General features: G+C 45.5%; 1 protein-coding gene across 2 annotated transcripts in view; it reads left to right on the top strand.

Moving 5' to 3' along the window:
• LOC105917171 (protein dispatched homolog 1-like) overlaps positions 1–14,110 on the top strand; it is a 97,518-nt gene extending 83,408 nt beyond the window's left edge. For both annotated transcript variants that reach the window (XM_036147680.1, XM_036147681.1), the window contains 6 exons: positions 59–186; positions 2,118–2,212; positions 7,323–7,420; positions 7,516–9,102; positions 10,434–10,697; positions 10,792–14,110. In XM_036147680.1, coding sequence (XP_036003573.1) covers positions 59–186; positions 2,118–2,212; positions 7,323–7,420; positions 7,516–9,102; positions 10,434–10,697; positions 10,792–12,528 — 3,909 coding nt within the window. In that variant the 3' untranslated portion in view covers positions 12,529–14,110. The remainder of the gene's footprint in view (positions 1–58; positions 187–2,117; positions 2,213–7,322; positions 7,421–7,515; positions 9,103–10,433; positions 10,698–10,791) is intronic.
• The last annotated feature ends 2,643 nt before the right edge of the window (positions 14,111–16,753 follow it).

Below are 16,753 nucleotides of genomic sequence, written 5' to 3'. Positions count from 1 at the left end.
CATCCACTTTCTTTGATTTTGTGAAGTTGTTTTACTTTTTTTTTTCTCACCCCCAAAGGGTTTTGAGCCTCGGGGAACTGCTATTGGCCAGCGACTGGTCACATGGAACAACATGGTGAAGAATACAGGCTACAAAGCCACACTGGCCAACTACCCCTTCAAATATGCAGACGAGCAGGCCAAAAGGTAACCTCTCTAACATGCTGAATTCACCATGAGATTTTAGTTGCGCTTTTAGTCAACAAAAACCACTCAAAGTTGTTTATTTTCAGTATGGCGAGGTTCAAGATAAGTCAGAAAAAGGTGTTTAACAGAAAACTATTAAAACTAAAGACATGTCTTTAGTCCACTTAGGCTGCATAGCAGAAAGGCTGAGCAGAGGACAGTGCAGGCGCAAGAAGAAGCCCTAGACAGGCAGACATTGAGGAACCTCTTCATCCACATGCTGCGATGTGTCCACCTCCGTCTCCTGTGGGCCTTTTTTTTTTTTTAGGACTTCCTGACAAAATATCAAGATTTTCTGCTACGCCGTGTTTGCTGTTTGAAAATTTCCTCTGAATGTGGAAGCGAACTCGGAGCTTCCTCTCTAGTTGAAAACAAAAATGGCAAAGCTGAAATGTTCGGTTGTCAATGTCCACCTGGAATTGGGACTGTATCAATTATGCAAGAGGTCCATCATCCTGTTCAAATGTAGAAGCACAAATCATGAGGGCGGCTGGAAATGTCTTCATCATGAATAATAAAAGGGGGGCAAGAGTTAAAGTCAGCAATCAGAAGCAGAATGCTGCTGTCATTATAATCAGCATAATTACCCCCACTGAGCTGGGGTCATAAGAAGTGCAGACTAAGAGTGTTTTGGGTATCGCTGTGCTTTGAGCAAAAATAGCACGGCACCGTATATGATGAAGGATATAGACTACTCTTGTAGATACCCAAGAGTAGTAGATACCCACAGAACCCCGTTGGTACTACCAAGGACCAGTTCATGCAAAATCAAACGGTACCTTAACGCACCATTGTGACACTGAGGGAGTGGAAGAGTGGCCGATTTACCATGCCAGACATGGACACAGCGTTGCACGCACAAAAGCGTAATGACTCCAGTAGCCGCTGGTCCAGTAAACAAAGCAAGCATGGCTGATAGAAAGCTCTGTCTCCGCTTTTCAAAATGCGCTGCAGATTACGCTCGCTGCAATATTTGTCGCGCACAGTGCGAGGCCAGCGGCGGGAATACTGCTGCCAGTGACCAGCAACATTTCAGACCCACCCAGCGACCTTTGTTCAAAAAGGCAACTAGCGAAAAATCTAGCGACTTTCTTCTGTTATCAGTGACTTCCCATGAAAGTAACAATCGTTCTGGAGGTATTGTCTTGAGGCAGCGGCGAGTGCTGCTGAAAAGCCCTTCCTCTACAAACGCTGTCTAACTCGCCTGTAGTCAGAGCAGAGAGGAGAGCATCTCTGTGTTCCCTCATTGCAAATGCATCCTGCCCTGAATTACAAAGAAATATAGGTTTTTAAATTCTCTGAAACTGTGCCACTAGAACTATTCACCTCGTTCACTGTGTGCCTCTGTTTTGGTAAAACATAGTTTTATGTGCTGTGGAGTCAGGCAGTGTAGTAAAATTCATAACTGATTTAATAAGGCTCATTTGTAGAACCAAACAAGTTTATATATTGAGAAATAAATTTGTTTAATTTAAGGTTTTAGAGATTTTATTAATACTGATTCATAGGTACCGGGTATCGGTACCGTATCGGTTCAAATGTGAAAGGTACCCATCCCTTCATCTTGTGTTGTTTTTTTATTCCAGTAGTTGGATTGCTTTTCATTCCTTGTCTATTCTCTGCTTAAGTCATCTCCTCTTTGTCTATTGGCCTTAGTTGACGCCTTTCTATGATGCCTTTTTGTGCCTTTTTCTCTTCAGTCGAATTGATTCCAAATTTTAAATTGATCTGATGGGAACAATTTGTCAGGAATGACTTTGTTGAAGCAGGACTACATCCCATTTCCTTTTTCTTTTCACCTTCATTATTGCTAAAAGTGTCCAGAACTTTGTTCAGCCCCTGTAACCTAACCTGTAATCTAACGATGTAATTCTGCTCTTATTGTTCTCCAGTCACCAAGAACCTCGATGGCCAGAGGACCACTTGGAAAGAGACAAACGGGAGGTTGAGTGGGACTTCAGTAAAGAGTTCTTCTGTGACGTACCAGGTAAAATTAGACATCCAGAGGAGAAAGAATTGAAGCTTTAGGTACAGTGCTGCTCAAAGGTTTTCCCATCCCTAAACCGTATCCACAGTTTGTCAGATTACAAACATAAACATCTTTTATTTGGAGCTACGTAATAGGCCGACACAAAGCGATGCATCATTTTGAAGTGGAAGGGAAACTGTTCATGCGTTCTGCTTATGGCATAAATTTGTCTTCAGCTCCTGTTCCTCTGATCCCCCTGAATACAATCCAGCGTAACCAATCGCCTTCAGAAGAGGCCTGATTAGTAAACAGAGTCCATGTGTGTGTAATTTAACCTCGGTATGAATCCAGCTGTTCTGCTTCTGGCTGCAAAGGTTTGTTAGAGAACATTAGAGAACAACCAGTGCCATGAAGACCAAGGAACCCAGCAGACAGGTGAGGGAGAGCGCTGGGAAGAGGTTTAACTTCTTAAGACCCGAGAATTATGGTCCAGACTTAGGTTTTTTGACCCCTTAAAAAAGGAGTAAACATATATGTTTGATCAGGTTTAAACTTCAAAAATATATGCTTGAAGAGAAACAGATCATTTTTAGGCATCAGAGAGCCTTTTTAAATGTTTCGAGTACCATTCTCAGATCTTAAGAGGTTAAAGGAGGGTTAGGGTCTAAAACAATATCCCAAACTCTGAGCATCTCCCAGGGCTCTGTTCAGTCCACCATCTGAACATGGAGAGATTATGGCACAGCTGCCAAACTAGCAAGACATGGTCGTCCACCTAAACTGACAGGTGGGGCGAGGAGTAGACTGATCAGAGCAGCAGCCAGGAGGCCAGTGGTGACGCTAGATGAGCTACAGAGGTACAGAGCTGGATGAAATAATCTGCAGCCATAAGAACAAGTGGCAGGTTGTCAATAGAGGGCGCTATGGTGCTGCTGTGAAAAAGTGTAGACATGGTAAACATAAGTTACAGGATAAGGAAGGTACCTATCACATCTGTTCTTTCATAAGATGAAAATAATTATTTTTAGGTTTAGTTGGGCGCAGGGCAGATGAGCGTGTATGCGTTCATATTATCTTTTGACTTCCATGTGACCTCATACTGGTCGCTTATTGGTTAATTAAAGCATCGCCTTTGAGATATACCCATGGCCAATCATTCTTCATCCAATCAGATTCATTCATCATACCTGCCAGTCACACACCTGGCAGCTTGTGAATGTCATCAAAAATCTGAATGCAAACAGAAGATTCAGACTACAACAAGAAACGCACCGGTGGTGATATCGGTCATTTATTTCCACAATACTCATTTCATGATACTTTCAATCGGAGGAAAAAAGTGGATAAAGGACAATCCAGCAGCAGACCAGTGACAGTGGATTGACTTCTGTTTAGGTGCAGCTTATTGTTTGATGATATTCTCTGACTTCTAGCGCTGCCCCCAAACGATTTATCACCAGTCACCAGTGACTGACTCAATTAGTCATTGTTTGCTGTTGTTTTAAGGAAGCAGCGACATGTCCCATTTGGAATTTGTCCCAAGCTCCCAGACACAAAAGATGCTGTCCTCAGATGACCTTTGGGCCTGCATGCAAAACCGAAGGTGTGCTTGAAGACACAGCACGGCACGCTGAAGTCACCGTCCTCTCTGTTAAACACGGTGGTGTTAGCACCGTGTTGTGGGGATGCTGTCCTTAACGAGGGAAGTGGGGCTAGTCAGAGTTGAAGGGAAGGAAGCCAGAGGGAAATACAGGACTGTCCTGGAAGAGATGCTGTTAGAGGCTGAGAAAGACTTGACACTGGAGCAGAGGTTCACCTTCCAGCAGGATAACAACTCTAAACATTAGGGGTCTGTGGAAAGACCTGAAAAAGGTCGTTCACAGATATTTATCCTGTCAGACTGAGCTTGTGATATTTAACAAAGAAAAATAGGAAAGAAGAATAGTTTGTAGATTTACAAATCTGGTAGAGACATGGCAGCAGCTGTGGATCAGTGAAAGGGGATTCCACGGTGTTGGCTAAGGGAAGCTGAATATAGATGCACTGCCACTTTTCTGATTCTTCTGCTGTAAAAAGTAAATTTTTCTTCCACTTCACAATTATGCTATACAGCATTCTCACTTATTAAGTTCCTTCAGGTCTTGATTATTATTCCGTACGTTTTTCGGCATCTAACTACTCCTGCATACTTCAACCGATTTAAACAATTTTCGTATCAAAACGTTCAGCTCGATCACGACATTACTGCTGTCTTTTGGTAGTTATAACTTTTATAATATATAAAATATTTAACTTTTTGTGAGTTTTTTGCTCTCATTGAAATTGAATGGAGAATTCTTCAAATTCTTCAAATATTTCAGCTTTTTGACAGCTTACTGCTTCAGCCTACTTTCAGCTAGAAACGCCATTCAACTTTTAAAATGTTCAAGTAACCTTCAGCTACTTCAGCTTTTTCATATCTTCTACCATTTTCATACAGTACCTCCTTAAAATAATTTAGCATTTTCATAAAATTCAGAAAAATGAATGCGTTGCTACGGTTGCTAGGGAGTTAATTTAGAGTGGCCACTCTACGTTCCTATAGATTTTCCTTCTCTGAACAATTTCTTCTCACTCACTCAATTTTCACCCTATCCACATAAATTATACATCAAAACGTAGGAATTTTTGTCTGTATTCTGGAAATGTAACCATCATTGGTGTGGGATTTATAGATTTTTCGCAAATCACCTCAGAGTAACACTAACCCGAAACCTTCCCCATTCATTTCCTATGGAGCGGTTTTCAAAAATGACACCTAAAAATCCAAAAGATCACATGTTTTCGCATCGTCGCTACTCCTAAACCGTTTGATGCAGAGGCATGAGACTTTCACACATTCATGTACAGACCCTTCTGGCACTCACAAAAAAGGAATTTTGTCGATAAATGTTACGGTTTTGCCGCAGGAACAATTTGTTCGGGAATAGCGTTTTGGGAAAATGCTAAAACAGGATCAGACTTCCATCCCCCCAAATGAGGCACTTTTCTGCATCGTCGCTACTCCTAAACCATTTTATGTACAGGCATGAGACTTTCACACATGAATGTCCCGACCCTTCTGGCACTCACAAAAAAGGAATTTTGTGGATAACTGTTACGGTTTTTCCGCAGGAACAATTTGTTCGGGAGTAGCGAATGTGCAAAATCCTTAAAACGCTTTGGAGCTTCATTCTTCCACATCATCCACTTTTTTACATCGTCGCTGTGCCTACACCAATTTTTGTACAAACATAAAAGTGAGCTCCATAGTCCTCAAAGGCCTGCTGATACTCACGGTGAAAGAATTATTTTGATATCTCGTATACTTTTTCAGCTACAGCGATTTGTTCGGGACTGTTTTCAGAGGATTTCTGAAATTCCATAAAAATCCCCTTTATATCATAATTTTTTATGCCTAAATTGAAATATTTTTAGCAAAAGCCGATAGTTTGTCTTGTTCTCCTATCCGTTACGAAATAAACGCTGAAAAAATTACGTCTCTACCATTTACGGATCAGGAGATATGGAGCGTTGTTCGAGGCAAAGTTCTCCATTATAATCCAACAGGCAGAGTCTGACACAAAGTGTCTGCACTTCTGTAGACTGGCCCGCTGCAGGTGTGTCAGTGAGTTTCCATGACGACGGAACTCTGAGGGCCAGATGGAGAGGCTCTATTGGGATAGAATGGCAACTTTCGACTTCCACTGCAGTGGCTGTGATTATTGTAGGAACCTGAAATTTGCACAGTCACTTCCTCTTGACATTTTAAAATTTTCAAGTGACTTTCAGCCATGTGTCAGTTTTCTGTGCCATTTTGGATTTCACATACTTTCCTATTGGGCCTTTGCTTCCAACAGGACCTGGCATGATGCCCAGACACGACCCAATTGGCCAATACAGCACCACCCACCTGTGGGAAATGGCGCTACTGACCATTTTGGTCAAATGTTGAGTTCTGGGCCCAGATGTGGTGAGGCTCAGTTGCTAAAGGAGGCCAATCTGACCCATGAACTTTGGTGACCTTTGGTGACATTAAGTATTGGCACCCCTTTTTGAGGCACTTCCCAGTACAGAATTTGGACCAAACTGACAGAGTACAATCACCCGGTGATACTGAACACAACCTTGTTAGCGGCTAACGGTTAGCATGTTGCTAACCGGAAGTAGCTCAAGGAAGCTCGTACAAACTTCTGCTTCACAGAGTCTGTACCTCCTTTAGAGAGAAAGCTCCACAAGAAATTTGGCCTACGTCGCATAAAGCATCTCCAAGCTATGAGGTGTCAAACAAGTAGCTTTAGAAAGTGTATGCTAACTTATACACTTTTTAAAATATTTCACTTTTTGTGCGATTTTTTTTTTTTTTTTTTTTTTTTTTTTTTTTGCTGTTCCCATTGAAATCAATGCAAATTGCTTCAAATTGCTTAAAATTCTTCACATTCTTCCTATACTTCCACTTCTTCTGATTGTTCTTATTCTTCAAATTCTTCAAATTTTTCAAAATCCTTCAAATTTTTTGAAGTTTTTCAGATTTTTCAAATTTCTTCAAATTTTTAAATTTTTTCAAATTCTTCAAATTTTTGAAATTCCTTCAAATTTTTAAAAAAATTTCAAATTTGTTCAAATTCTTCAAATTTCTTTTTTTTCAAATTCTTCAAATTTCTTAAATTTTTTTAAATTCTTCAAATTTCTTCAAATTTTTCAAATTCCTTCAATTTTTTTCAAATTCTTCAAATTCCTTCAAATTCTTCTATTTCTTCCAATTTTTCAAATTTTTCAAATTAATTTTTTTTCAAATTCTTCAAATCTGATTTCAATGTTTTCTGCATCTTCTGCTCAATCATTCTGCAGATTAGCATTCTCACTCGCTGTTACGCAGGAACAGCTTTTTCTAGTTTTTGCTACTTTGTGTTCATCTGGCTAATAAAATCCGTAAAGTTTGTGATTGTAATGTAACAAAATATGAAAAAAGGGGGTGTGTTTACTTTTGCGAGCCGCTGGAGAAACACATTGTGTTCAAAACTAGATCTGTGAAAAGCTGTTGGGAAGAATCAGGCCTGGCGTTTGTGTCTTCCTCGTGGAGTCAAAAGGTTTTTGTAACTTTATGCAGGTGACAGCTATTCCAGACTGGTGTTTGCATCGGCCGAGGGGAAAAGTCTGTGGAACATTCAGGCCATCAAATCGATGTGCAATCAGGACAACAGAAGGGTAAGCCCACTAATGCCTCGCCATGGGTACGCTGTTAGTGTTCGCTGCCTTTCTACCTACCTTTAGTCTGTTTTTATTCTTTGTGTGTTCCACAGGTGCGCTCCCACCGCGATTACCTGAATCTCTGCCAGCGCACCAATAACGTCTCCTGTTGTCCAAGCTGGACTCTGGGTAACTACATAGCCGTCCTCACCAACAAGTCATCCTGCCAGAAGATCACAGAGCGGGACGTGTCGCACACACTCAAGACCCTGCGCTCGTGCGCCAAGTACTACCACAACGGCACCCTCGTACCCGACTGCTGGGACATGGCGCTGCGGCGCAAAGATCAGCTGAAATGTGCCAGCGTGCCCCGCAAGTGCACAAAGTACAACGCCGTCTTCCAGATCCTCCATTTCCTGGTGGACAAAGACTTCCTGAGCCCAAAGAGCCCGGAGCATCCTCCCGTGCTCAGGTACAGCATGTTGTTCTCGCCCACAGAGAAAGGAGAGTCCATGATGAACATTTATCTGGACAACTTCGAGAACTGGAACTCGTCGGACGGCGTCACCACCGTCACGGGGATCGAGTTTGGGATCAAACACGACCTCTTTCAGGACTACCTGCTCACTGACACGCTGTACCCCGCCATAGCCATAGTGATAGTCCTGCTGGTCATGTGCGTGTACACGCGCTCGGTTTTCATCACGCTGATGACCATAATCGCCATCATCAGTTCGCTGATCGTGTCCTACTTCCTGTACCGAATGGTCTTTAACTTCGAGTTCTTCCCGTTCATGAACCTCACCGCCCTCATCATCCTGGTGGGGATCGGGGCAGACGACGCGTTCGTGCTGTGCGACGTGTGGAACTACACCAAGTTCGACAAGCCGCACGCCGAGCTGTCGGAGACGGTGAGCGTGACCCTGCACCACGCCGCCCTCTCCATGTTCGTCACCAGCTTCACCACCGCCGCCGCCTTTTACGCCAACTACGTCAGCAACATCACCGCCATCCGCTGCTTTGGCGTCTACGCCGGCACGGCCATCTTGGTCAACTACATCCTGATGGTGACGTGGCTGCCCGCCGTGGTGGTGCTACACGAGCGCTACCTGCCTAACCTGTTCGCCTGCTCCAAGCCGGCGCAGCAGCAGGCGAACTGCTGCACGCTGGCGTTCTGGGCCGCCCTGTGCCACAAGCTCCACAGGTGCCTGTTCACCGTCTCCGAGGCGTCCCGCATGTTCTTCGAGAAGGTACTGCCGTGCATCGTCATCAAGCTGCGCTACCTGTGGCTCTTCTGGTTCCTCGCCATCACGGTGGGCGGCGCTTACGTGGTGTGCGTGAATCCCAAGATGAAGCTGCCGTCCCTGGAGCTGGCGGAGTTCCAGGTGTTCCGGTCTTCTCACCCGTTCGAGCGCTACGACGCGGAGTACAAGAAGCTCTTCATGTTTGAGCGCGTGAATCACGGCGAGGACCTCCACATGCCTATCACTATCATCTGGGGGGTTACACCCGAGGACAACGGGGATCCCCTGAACCCTAAGAACAAGGGGAAGCTGATGCTGGACAGCAGCTTCAACATAGCCAGCCCAGCATCTCAGCTGTGGATCCTTAACTTCTGCCAGAAGCTGAGGAACCAGAGCTTTGTCTTTCAGTCGGAGGATCAGGACTTCACCAGCTGCTTCATCGAGACCTTCAAACAGGTCGGTACCACAGCTCAACATTTTATCCTTTTTCACAACCAAACTTTAATCTATTTAAATTGAATTTTATGTAGTAAAACGACGCAGACTAGTACTTGATTGTGAATTGGAATGGAACTTTTATACAAAGAAAAATCTCAAAACCCTTTCATGCATTTTTGTTCAGATCTTTTACATTAGTACCTTAAATAGAATCTGGTGGTTATAGGAGATGCTCCCAACCAACCAAGGTTTGTCCATCCACCTAAACTGACAGAACCGTGGTAATTCTGGTCAGTCTGCAGAGATCCACTGCTCAGGTCAACTAATCTGTCAACAGGCCAGTTATTATTCTTGCACTTCACAAATCTGGCCGTTGATTGCAAGAAAATGGCAAATCATTTGTACTCATACAGCGCTTTATCAAGTCCTATGACCCCAAAGCGCTTTGCACTATGTCATTCACCCATTCATTCACACCCTGACGGTGGTGAGCTATGTCAGAAGCCACAGCTGCCCTGGAGCAGACTGACAGAGGCCATTGTTGAAAGAAGGCCAAAATAAATCCTGCTTAGGGTTTGACCCAAACCAGGTAAGGGACACATGGAAGAAGGTTCTCCGCTCAGATTAAACCATAATGAAATGCTTTGACTAACATGCAAAACTCTTGTTTGGGGGAAAACCACCATCACACATCACCCTGAACATGCCATCCAGTCCAAGAGACACCCTGGTGGCAGCATCATATGGGGCTGTTTTTCTTCAACAGCAACATTTAAGCTGCTCAGGGTTTATTCCAAGATGGATGGAGCTAAGCATGAGACGATTCTGAGAGAAAATCCATCAGACTCTGCAAACCACTTGAGACTGGCACAGAGTTCAGCTTCTTACCACAGATCAAAGCATGTTCCTGTGTTAGAAAGACCCAGTCCAAGTCCAGAGCTGGATCCACTCGAGGATCTGGTAAGACCTGAAAAGTCTGGTTGTCAGATGCTCTCCATCCAGTGTGACAGAACTTGACTTATTTTTCAGAAATGAACGACCCCAAGCGTAATCTCTAGATGTGCAAAGCTATGGGGACATATCCTGAAAGAATTGTTTTCAACATGGTGTTGAAACAGGGAGGCCGAATACAGGAGGTGATTTTATTTAAACAAAAACAGAGCCAGTTATCCGTTTCCCTCTACTTCAAAGTCATGTACTACGTTGTTTTGGTCTATAACATAACATTCTGATAAAATACAGTGGGTATGTAAAAGGTTTGGATCATGTGACGGCTTTGCAAGGCTCTGATTGGACCGGCCCATCCCTGAGGAGTTGCCTTACAGCATGTCTTCTGCTCTGTGTAACAGTGGATGGAGAACCAGGACTGTGAGGAGACCTCGGTCTACCCCTGCTGTAGTCAGTCTACTTTCCCCTATAAGAAGGACGTGTTTCAGCTGTGCATCAAGAGAGCCATCATGGAGCTGGATCGAAGCACAAGCTACCATCTGGACAGCAAGACCCCCGGACCTCGGTTTGACATCAACGACACCATCAGAGCCATCGTTCTGGAGTTCCAGAGCACCTACCTCTTCACCTTGGCGTATGAGAAGATGTACCAGTTCTACCGTGAGGTTGTGCCTGTGTCCTTTAAAGTTTTGATCCTGTGTGATAATGCATCATGCTTTGACTAAACGTGTCCCCCCTGTCGTCATGATGATGTTTTAGGTGGACGCCTGGATCACGGAGGAACTGCGCTTCGCCCCAGAAGGTCTTAGCCACGGCTGGTTTGTCAGCAACCTGGAGTTCTACGACCTCCAAGACAGCCTGTCGGGCGGCACGCTGATTGCCATGGCGCTGTCTGTGGCCGTGGCTTTCAGTGTCATGTTGCTGACCACCTGGAACGTCATCATCAGCCTGTACGCCATCCTGTCTATTGCTGGCACCATCTTTGTCACCGTGGGCTCTCTGGTGCTTCTGGGCTGGGAGCTGAACGTCCTGGAGTCGGTCACCATCTCCGTTGCCGTGGGGCTCTCTGTGGACTTCGCTGTCCACTACGGCGTGGCCTACAGGCTCGCTCCAGAACCCGGCCGGGAGGGGAAGGTGGTCTTCTCCCTCAGCCGGATGGGCTCCGCCATCGCCATGGCAGCGGTGACAACCTTTGTTGCCGGGGCGATGATGATGCCGTCGACGGTCCTAGCCTACACCCAGCTGGGCACGTTCATGATGCTCATCATGTGCATAAGCTGGGCTTTTGCCACCTTCTTCTTCCAGTGCATGTGCTGCTGCCTGGGGCCCCAGGGCACCTGTGGTCAGATCCCTCTGCCCAAGAAGCTGCAGTGCCAAGCCTTTGGCGAAGACATGCCCGCATGCCCACCCCCCGAGGAGAAGTATCAGCTGGGGGCCAGGGGCAGGGAGGCAGAGCGCTATGAGCTGGAGCCATTGGCCTCCTGCCAGAAGGCCGGAGTTAAACCCGGAGAGGAGGAGGAGGAGGAGACGGAGGAGGAGCTTTGCTCTCGGCTCTGTAACGGAGTCCCTCCTCATCCAAACCACACCGCAGCTTTTCCACATGTTCGCAGCACTGATATAGACAGAACACAGCCAGAAAACGGCCTCCCTACCCCACCCAGTTGCCAGTACACTTACAACTGTACATGTGTAGATCCCCCATCTCAGCTTGTTCAGCAGTGGGCCCCGCGTCCCTGCACTCCCCGGGACTCCCCGTCCTGCCCTCCCACCCCACAGCTCCTCCATCTCTCAGGCAATGCCAGGATCAAACAGAACCCAGCCCTGTTAGCGCCCAGCGTGGACCCGGCCTACTCACACATGGACTGCTGTGTCCACTACGTCCACTGCCCCCTCACTCAGTTCCATCACTGCTCACAGGGAAGGCCAGTGGGCCCCAGGCAGGGACCTGCCCATGCCTGCCGTCTCAGAAAGTACTGTGTCCAACCGGCGTCACACCAGGACAGCAGCAAAGCTTCCGGACAAGGCTCTACTCCGCAGACCACGGACAAAGTAACAAAACCTTTAAATCCTGAAGGGGAGCAGGAGGCGAGCTCCCAAGCCCCGACACGGCCCAACGGCCGGTGTGCCAGCCCCTCTGCACAGACCGCCCGTCATGACAAACACAGGATGAAGGAAAGCGAACACTGCTGTGAAGCAAATCCTGCATCCATCATTATTACAGACGCAATTGCAGAACTCGCCGATTGTGCTAAAATCCCTGGCAACCAGGAGAGGCCCGACAGTATTCCCGTCACACGGGAGCAAAGCGCCAAAAGGTGCAAACGGAGCTCCAGAAGAGAGCGGCCGCCCCCCGCCGCCCCAAAGAGACCCTACTGTTTCAGCAGGACGTTGAAAGTGAGGTGCAGCTCGGCGTCAGACTTTAACGTGCCAAAAGGTGAAGCCAGCGAGCCTCCTGTTGCTGCGAACACTCCGCCCTGCTCTGAAAGCTTGTGCTGATGCGTGGTTAAAAACCCAAAAATGGCTGACACAGTTCTGTGCAATTCTACTAGGTGCTGGGTGTGCCAGCTCTGCTATGGAATATTGTCCTTGTTTTGTGCTTAACTCATGTATTTCATGTCCCTAGTGTCATGTACTGTATGAATATTTACATCTTTTTACACAGAAAGCTTTAAAGTGACCATTTTACTTCTCCAGCAGCCATTTTGCACCACCGCTACACCAACAGGGTCTGAACTCCAGTTTCCTGCTAAACTATTCACACCCCGACCACAGACTTCTACGTATTTTATTGGGATCTTATGTGATAGATCAACACTACATAGTGTATAATTGTAAAGTGGGACGGAGATAATAAATGGTTTTCAGCATCTGTCCATCGTCTTCTGCTTCTCCGGGATCGGGTCGGATAACCCCTCTGCTGCCACCAGACATCCCTCTCCTCCCCAAGGCGTTCCCAGGCCAGACTAAATGGTCCTTCCAGTGAGTTCTGGGTCTTCCCCGGGGTCTCCTCCCAGTGGGACGTGCTTGGAAACCCCCCTAAGGGAGGCGCCATGGGGGCATCCTGATCCGATGCAACCTTATCCACACACAGAAACATAACAGTGTGGTGTGCATTTTGATTCATCCCTCCTAAGTTAATACTTTTCAGAACCGGCTTTGGCTGTAATTATTGATGGAAGTATGTTGGTGGCATTGTTCTTTGCAGAAGAGCTCAGGCCCAGGTCGGATAGAGCATCTATTAACTTCAATTCAATTCAATTTTCAATTCAATTAAATTTTATTTATATAGCGCCAATTCATGAAACATGTCATCTTGGGGCACTTTACAAAGTCAGAATCAATCATATTATATTAACATGCATTTTCAAGTCTTACCTCAGATTCTCAAAAAAACCGAAGTCTGAACTACTTCATTTTATCTCTGAATGTTTAGGGCCGGGCCCTACGGTGTCCCTCTGTTTCACAGTGACAGTGGAGCCTGGGTGCAGAGAGGTGCCATGTCAGCTGTCTTCCAGGCAGTCTGCATACTTTGCTGTGTGTCTTGTGCCAAACAGCCTTCTCATGGCCTTTTTCCTACTCCCACCTGAGTTACTGATCTCTGCAGCTGCTCCAGAGACACCACGAGCCTGTCGGCTGCTTCCCTGGTAAACGGTTGTGTACTATTTCCACGTTGGGTTAATAGATGGAACAGATAGAGATGGACTGGCCACCTGTCCAGGGTCTTCCCTGCTTTGAACCCGTCCCCCACAACCCAACACCAAAAAGCAGGTCTTGATGAATTGAACAGAATCTTCATTTCACTTCACAACTATAGTCCATCACATAACATTCCAATAAAAAATTGGTTTTTGGTCAGAATTTGCTGGGAAAAAAAGGGAGCAGGTACTTCTGCAAGGCACTGCATGCGCGCTTAGCAGGTTCTGTTGATCACCTCGACCTTAACATATTTCACGAGCGGCTTCACGTTGTTTAGTGTCACCTTTTGTATTTCTGGGATCACCTGTTGTGTTCCCAGTTTGCTCGAGCCTCAACATGCCTCAGATAGAAGCTGCACCGTCATTAAAACGCTTTCTCTTACCACCTTTGTCCTGTTTGTTTGTTTTTCCCAGAAAGAATCGTCCCAAAAGCAAAGAGTCAGGATGAATGGCCGCCTGTTTCACTGTCTATTGAGGCTCTTTATGTGCGACCTGAGTTCAGTAAACTGGGATGCCTTCTTGTGTAGACCTGTCGTCAGCCATCTTAGCAACGCCGCGTTCTTTTCATAACCGTTTATGTGATTGATCTGGCTGTCTGCGGGACCCATGTTCACATTGGTTCACAGCATTTTATTCACACTAGTATTCGTGGATCTTGTGAAAGCTTGACCAAAGAGACCCGGTGTTTTAGTAGATGGGCTGAGAAGCTCCTTCCATTAACTGACAGAAACGCTCTGCTGCTGCAGACAGCTTTAATCACTCTGCAAAAACAGACTAAACTAAATATAAGTTAAAATTTTCTTGAAATGAGTGTATTTGTACTTTATTTGAGCAGGTAAATAACATAATCTGCAAATGGAATAAGATTTTTGCACTTAAATAAGGAAGAACTCATCTCCATCAACTTATTTCAAGTGCAGCACATCTAATTATTTTATTTTAGGGGTTGGCAGTTAATCATATTTACTTGATCAAATCAAGGACAAATACACTAATTTCAAGAAAATATTGCTTATTTTTGGTTCTGTTTTTGCAGTGCACTCTGAGACATCGCTTTGGAGCAGAACACATTAGGAACCAAGCCGGCTGCCGTCGCTGGTGGTTTGCTACTCTGACAAAGTCGAATTGTAAATGAGTTGTGCCTTCAGAACGGGAAAAGGGCAAAACTGGACCAAAATCAGCTGCCTGATTGCCTGTGATCCCTTTGAAGGAACTTTTTTTCTGGCTGTGATTTGTTTCTTCCTGGTCTCGGTACATCAAATGTGGCAGAAAGATCTTAAGCTCAGGGGTCAGCAGCAGCCAAAACCTGGCTGTGTGATTCATCCAGCCTCTGCAGTCGAAGAGTAAAACCTTTGATACTGTAAATGGACTGGAGTAGGTGGAGGTCACTGATCGGTAACAACATCTTCTTTCTGCTCCTTTCTACAGATAAACGAGCTGCTAGACCGGCAGTGGTGCACATTTGAAAACTGTTAGCTTTCTGAGCCGATTCCACAGGTCAGACATTTTCCTCATGCAGTTTATTCAGTCGTGGGGTAAGGAGAAGTTTGAGTCTTATCTACATTTAGTTCCTCAGCTCCTCTGACTTCAGTTTTCTTCAAAGTCAAGTTATTTTGTGTCTGTGTGGAGCCTTGCAAAGATGCTCCAACCGATTGTTGACCCTTGGATTCAGGGGGAGCAGTGTGGCTTTAATCTTGGCTGTAGCACCGGGGAGCAGGCTTTTACTTTTTACTTTAGTTTGACTGTCCAGTCCTCGTGTTTCTCTGGACTCACGGGACCTCAAGGCATAATCATATAGAGGAGGGAGTCAGGTTTGGGATGTTTAGGGTTTTACCGTTGCTTTTTACAGATGTGACTGTCGGCGTCTTTAGGCCTTGACCTTCAGTGTAGACGAGCCTTTCACAGCCAAAGCAGTCAGGGCTGACGGGTAGCTCCTCTAGAGATGAGTTTGTTCCTTCATCCAGGGCAACCAGTAGAACTGCTGCTTCTGTATCTAAAAGAGCTAGTTAACGAGGTTCAAGCTTCTGATCATGACGCCTTCTGGATGCATCACCGGATCCGTCCTGCTGAGTTCAGAACCCACGGCAGACCAAGAACTGGGTAGAGGTATATCTCCATGGCCTAGGAATGGCTTGCTAAACCTCAGCATGAAGGTTTCTGAACCTTGTTAATTGCATCGAGTGACCTAAAAATAGGGCTGAATTAATAGATTATTCAAACAGCCGTCAACTAATTTAGTCATGGAATCGTTAACTGGAGTATACAAACTCTGAAGCATGCCATGTGCTGAAAGAATAACCCTCTCAGCAATAGGCTAATGAAGCCAAATCTACAAAATAAACATTTTGCATTTAAGATGCACACACACACAAACAGATGCAGGCCGAGTTTAAACTTAGTTTACCGGTTTAAAACCTCTGGTGTGGTCATTTAAAGCGTCGAGTGACTTGTCCATAACTTTAACTCAGATGTTGCGCATTTTCCAATAAAACGAGAATCCTTATGTTCTCAGAAATTTAAGGCGTTCTTCTGTTATATTCGTTTGTGCTCTGCCGACTTGTTGCTGGTTTTCCGATGGCACGGCACAATTGCAGCGCATTTAAAATGTGCAATAAATGGTTGTTTCTTCAAGTTCAAAACGCTTGTTTATTCAGATGTGTTATTTACTAAGACCATCTCTTTTTAGATTAATGGAATTATCAGAAAAGCAATCGATTAGTACAAAAATAATCAACAGCTGCAGCGCTACACGTGCAGGAACGAAGAAAGAAAAAAATCCTTAGGCAGAAATGCTCCTCCATCCTGTGGTCCGCTCCCTTCAGCAGTGGAGGAAGAAAGGAAAAGTACTGCTTGTGCTTTTTCTGACAGTTTGCTCTAATTCGCCATCACGCCCTCAACCCCAAAACAAACTTAAACACACAAACAGCTCCCAGAAAACGCATGACAGACGTTAACACCCCACGCTGGGCTTGCTCGATGCCTCCTGAAGGAAACATCTAATTTGGGCCCAAACAGCTCTGCCTCCG

The sequence above is a fragment of the Fundulus heteroclitus genome, chromosome 15, assembly GCF_011125445.2.
Source record: "Fundulus heteroclitus isolate FHET01 chromosome 15, MU-UCD_Fhet_4.1, whole genome shotgun sequence".
NCBI classification, from domain to species: domain Eukaryota; kingdom Metazoa; phylum Chordata; class Actinopteri; order Cyprinodontiformes; family Fundulidae; genus Fundulus; species Fundulus heteroclitus.
Note: the sequence above shows the minus strand (reverse complement) of the source record. Positions and strands in the feature narration are given on the sequence as shown.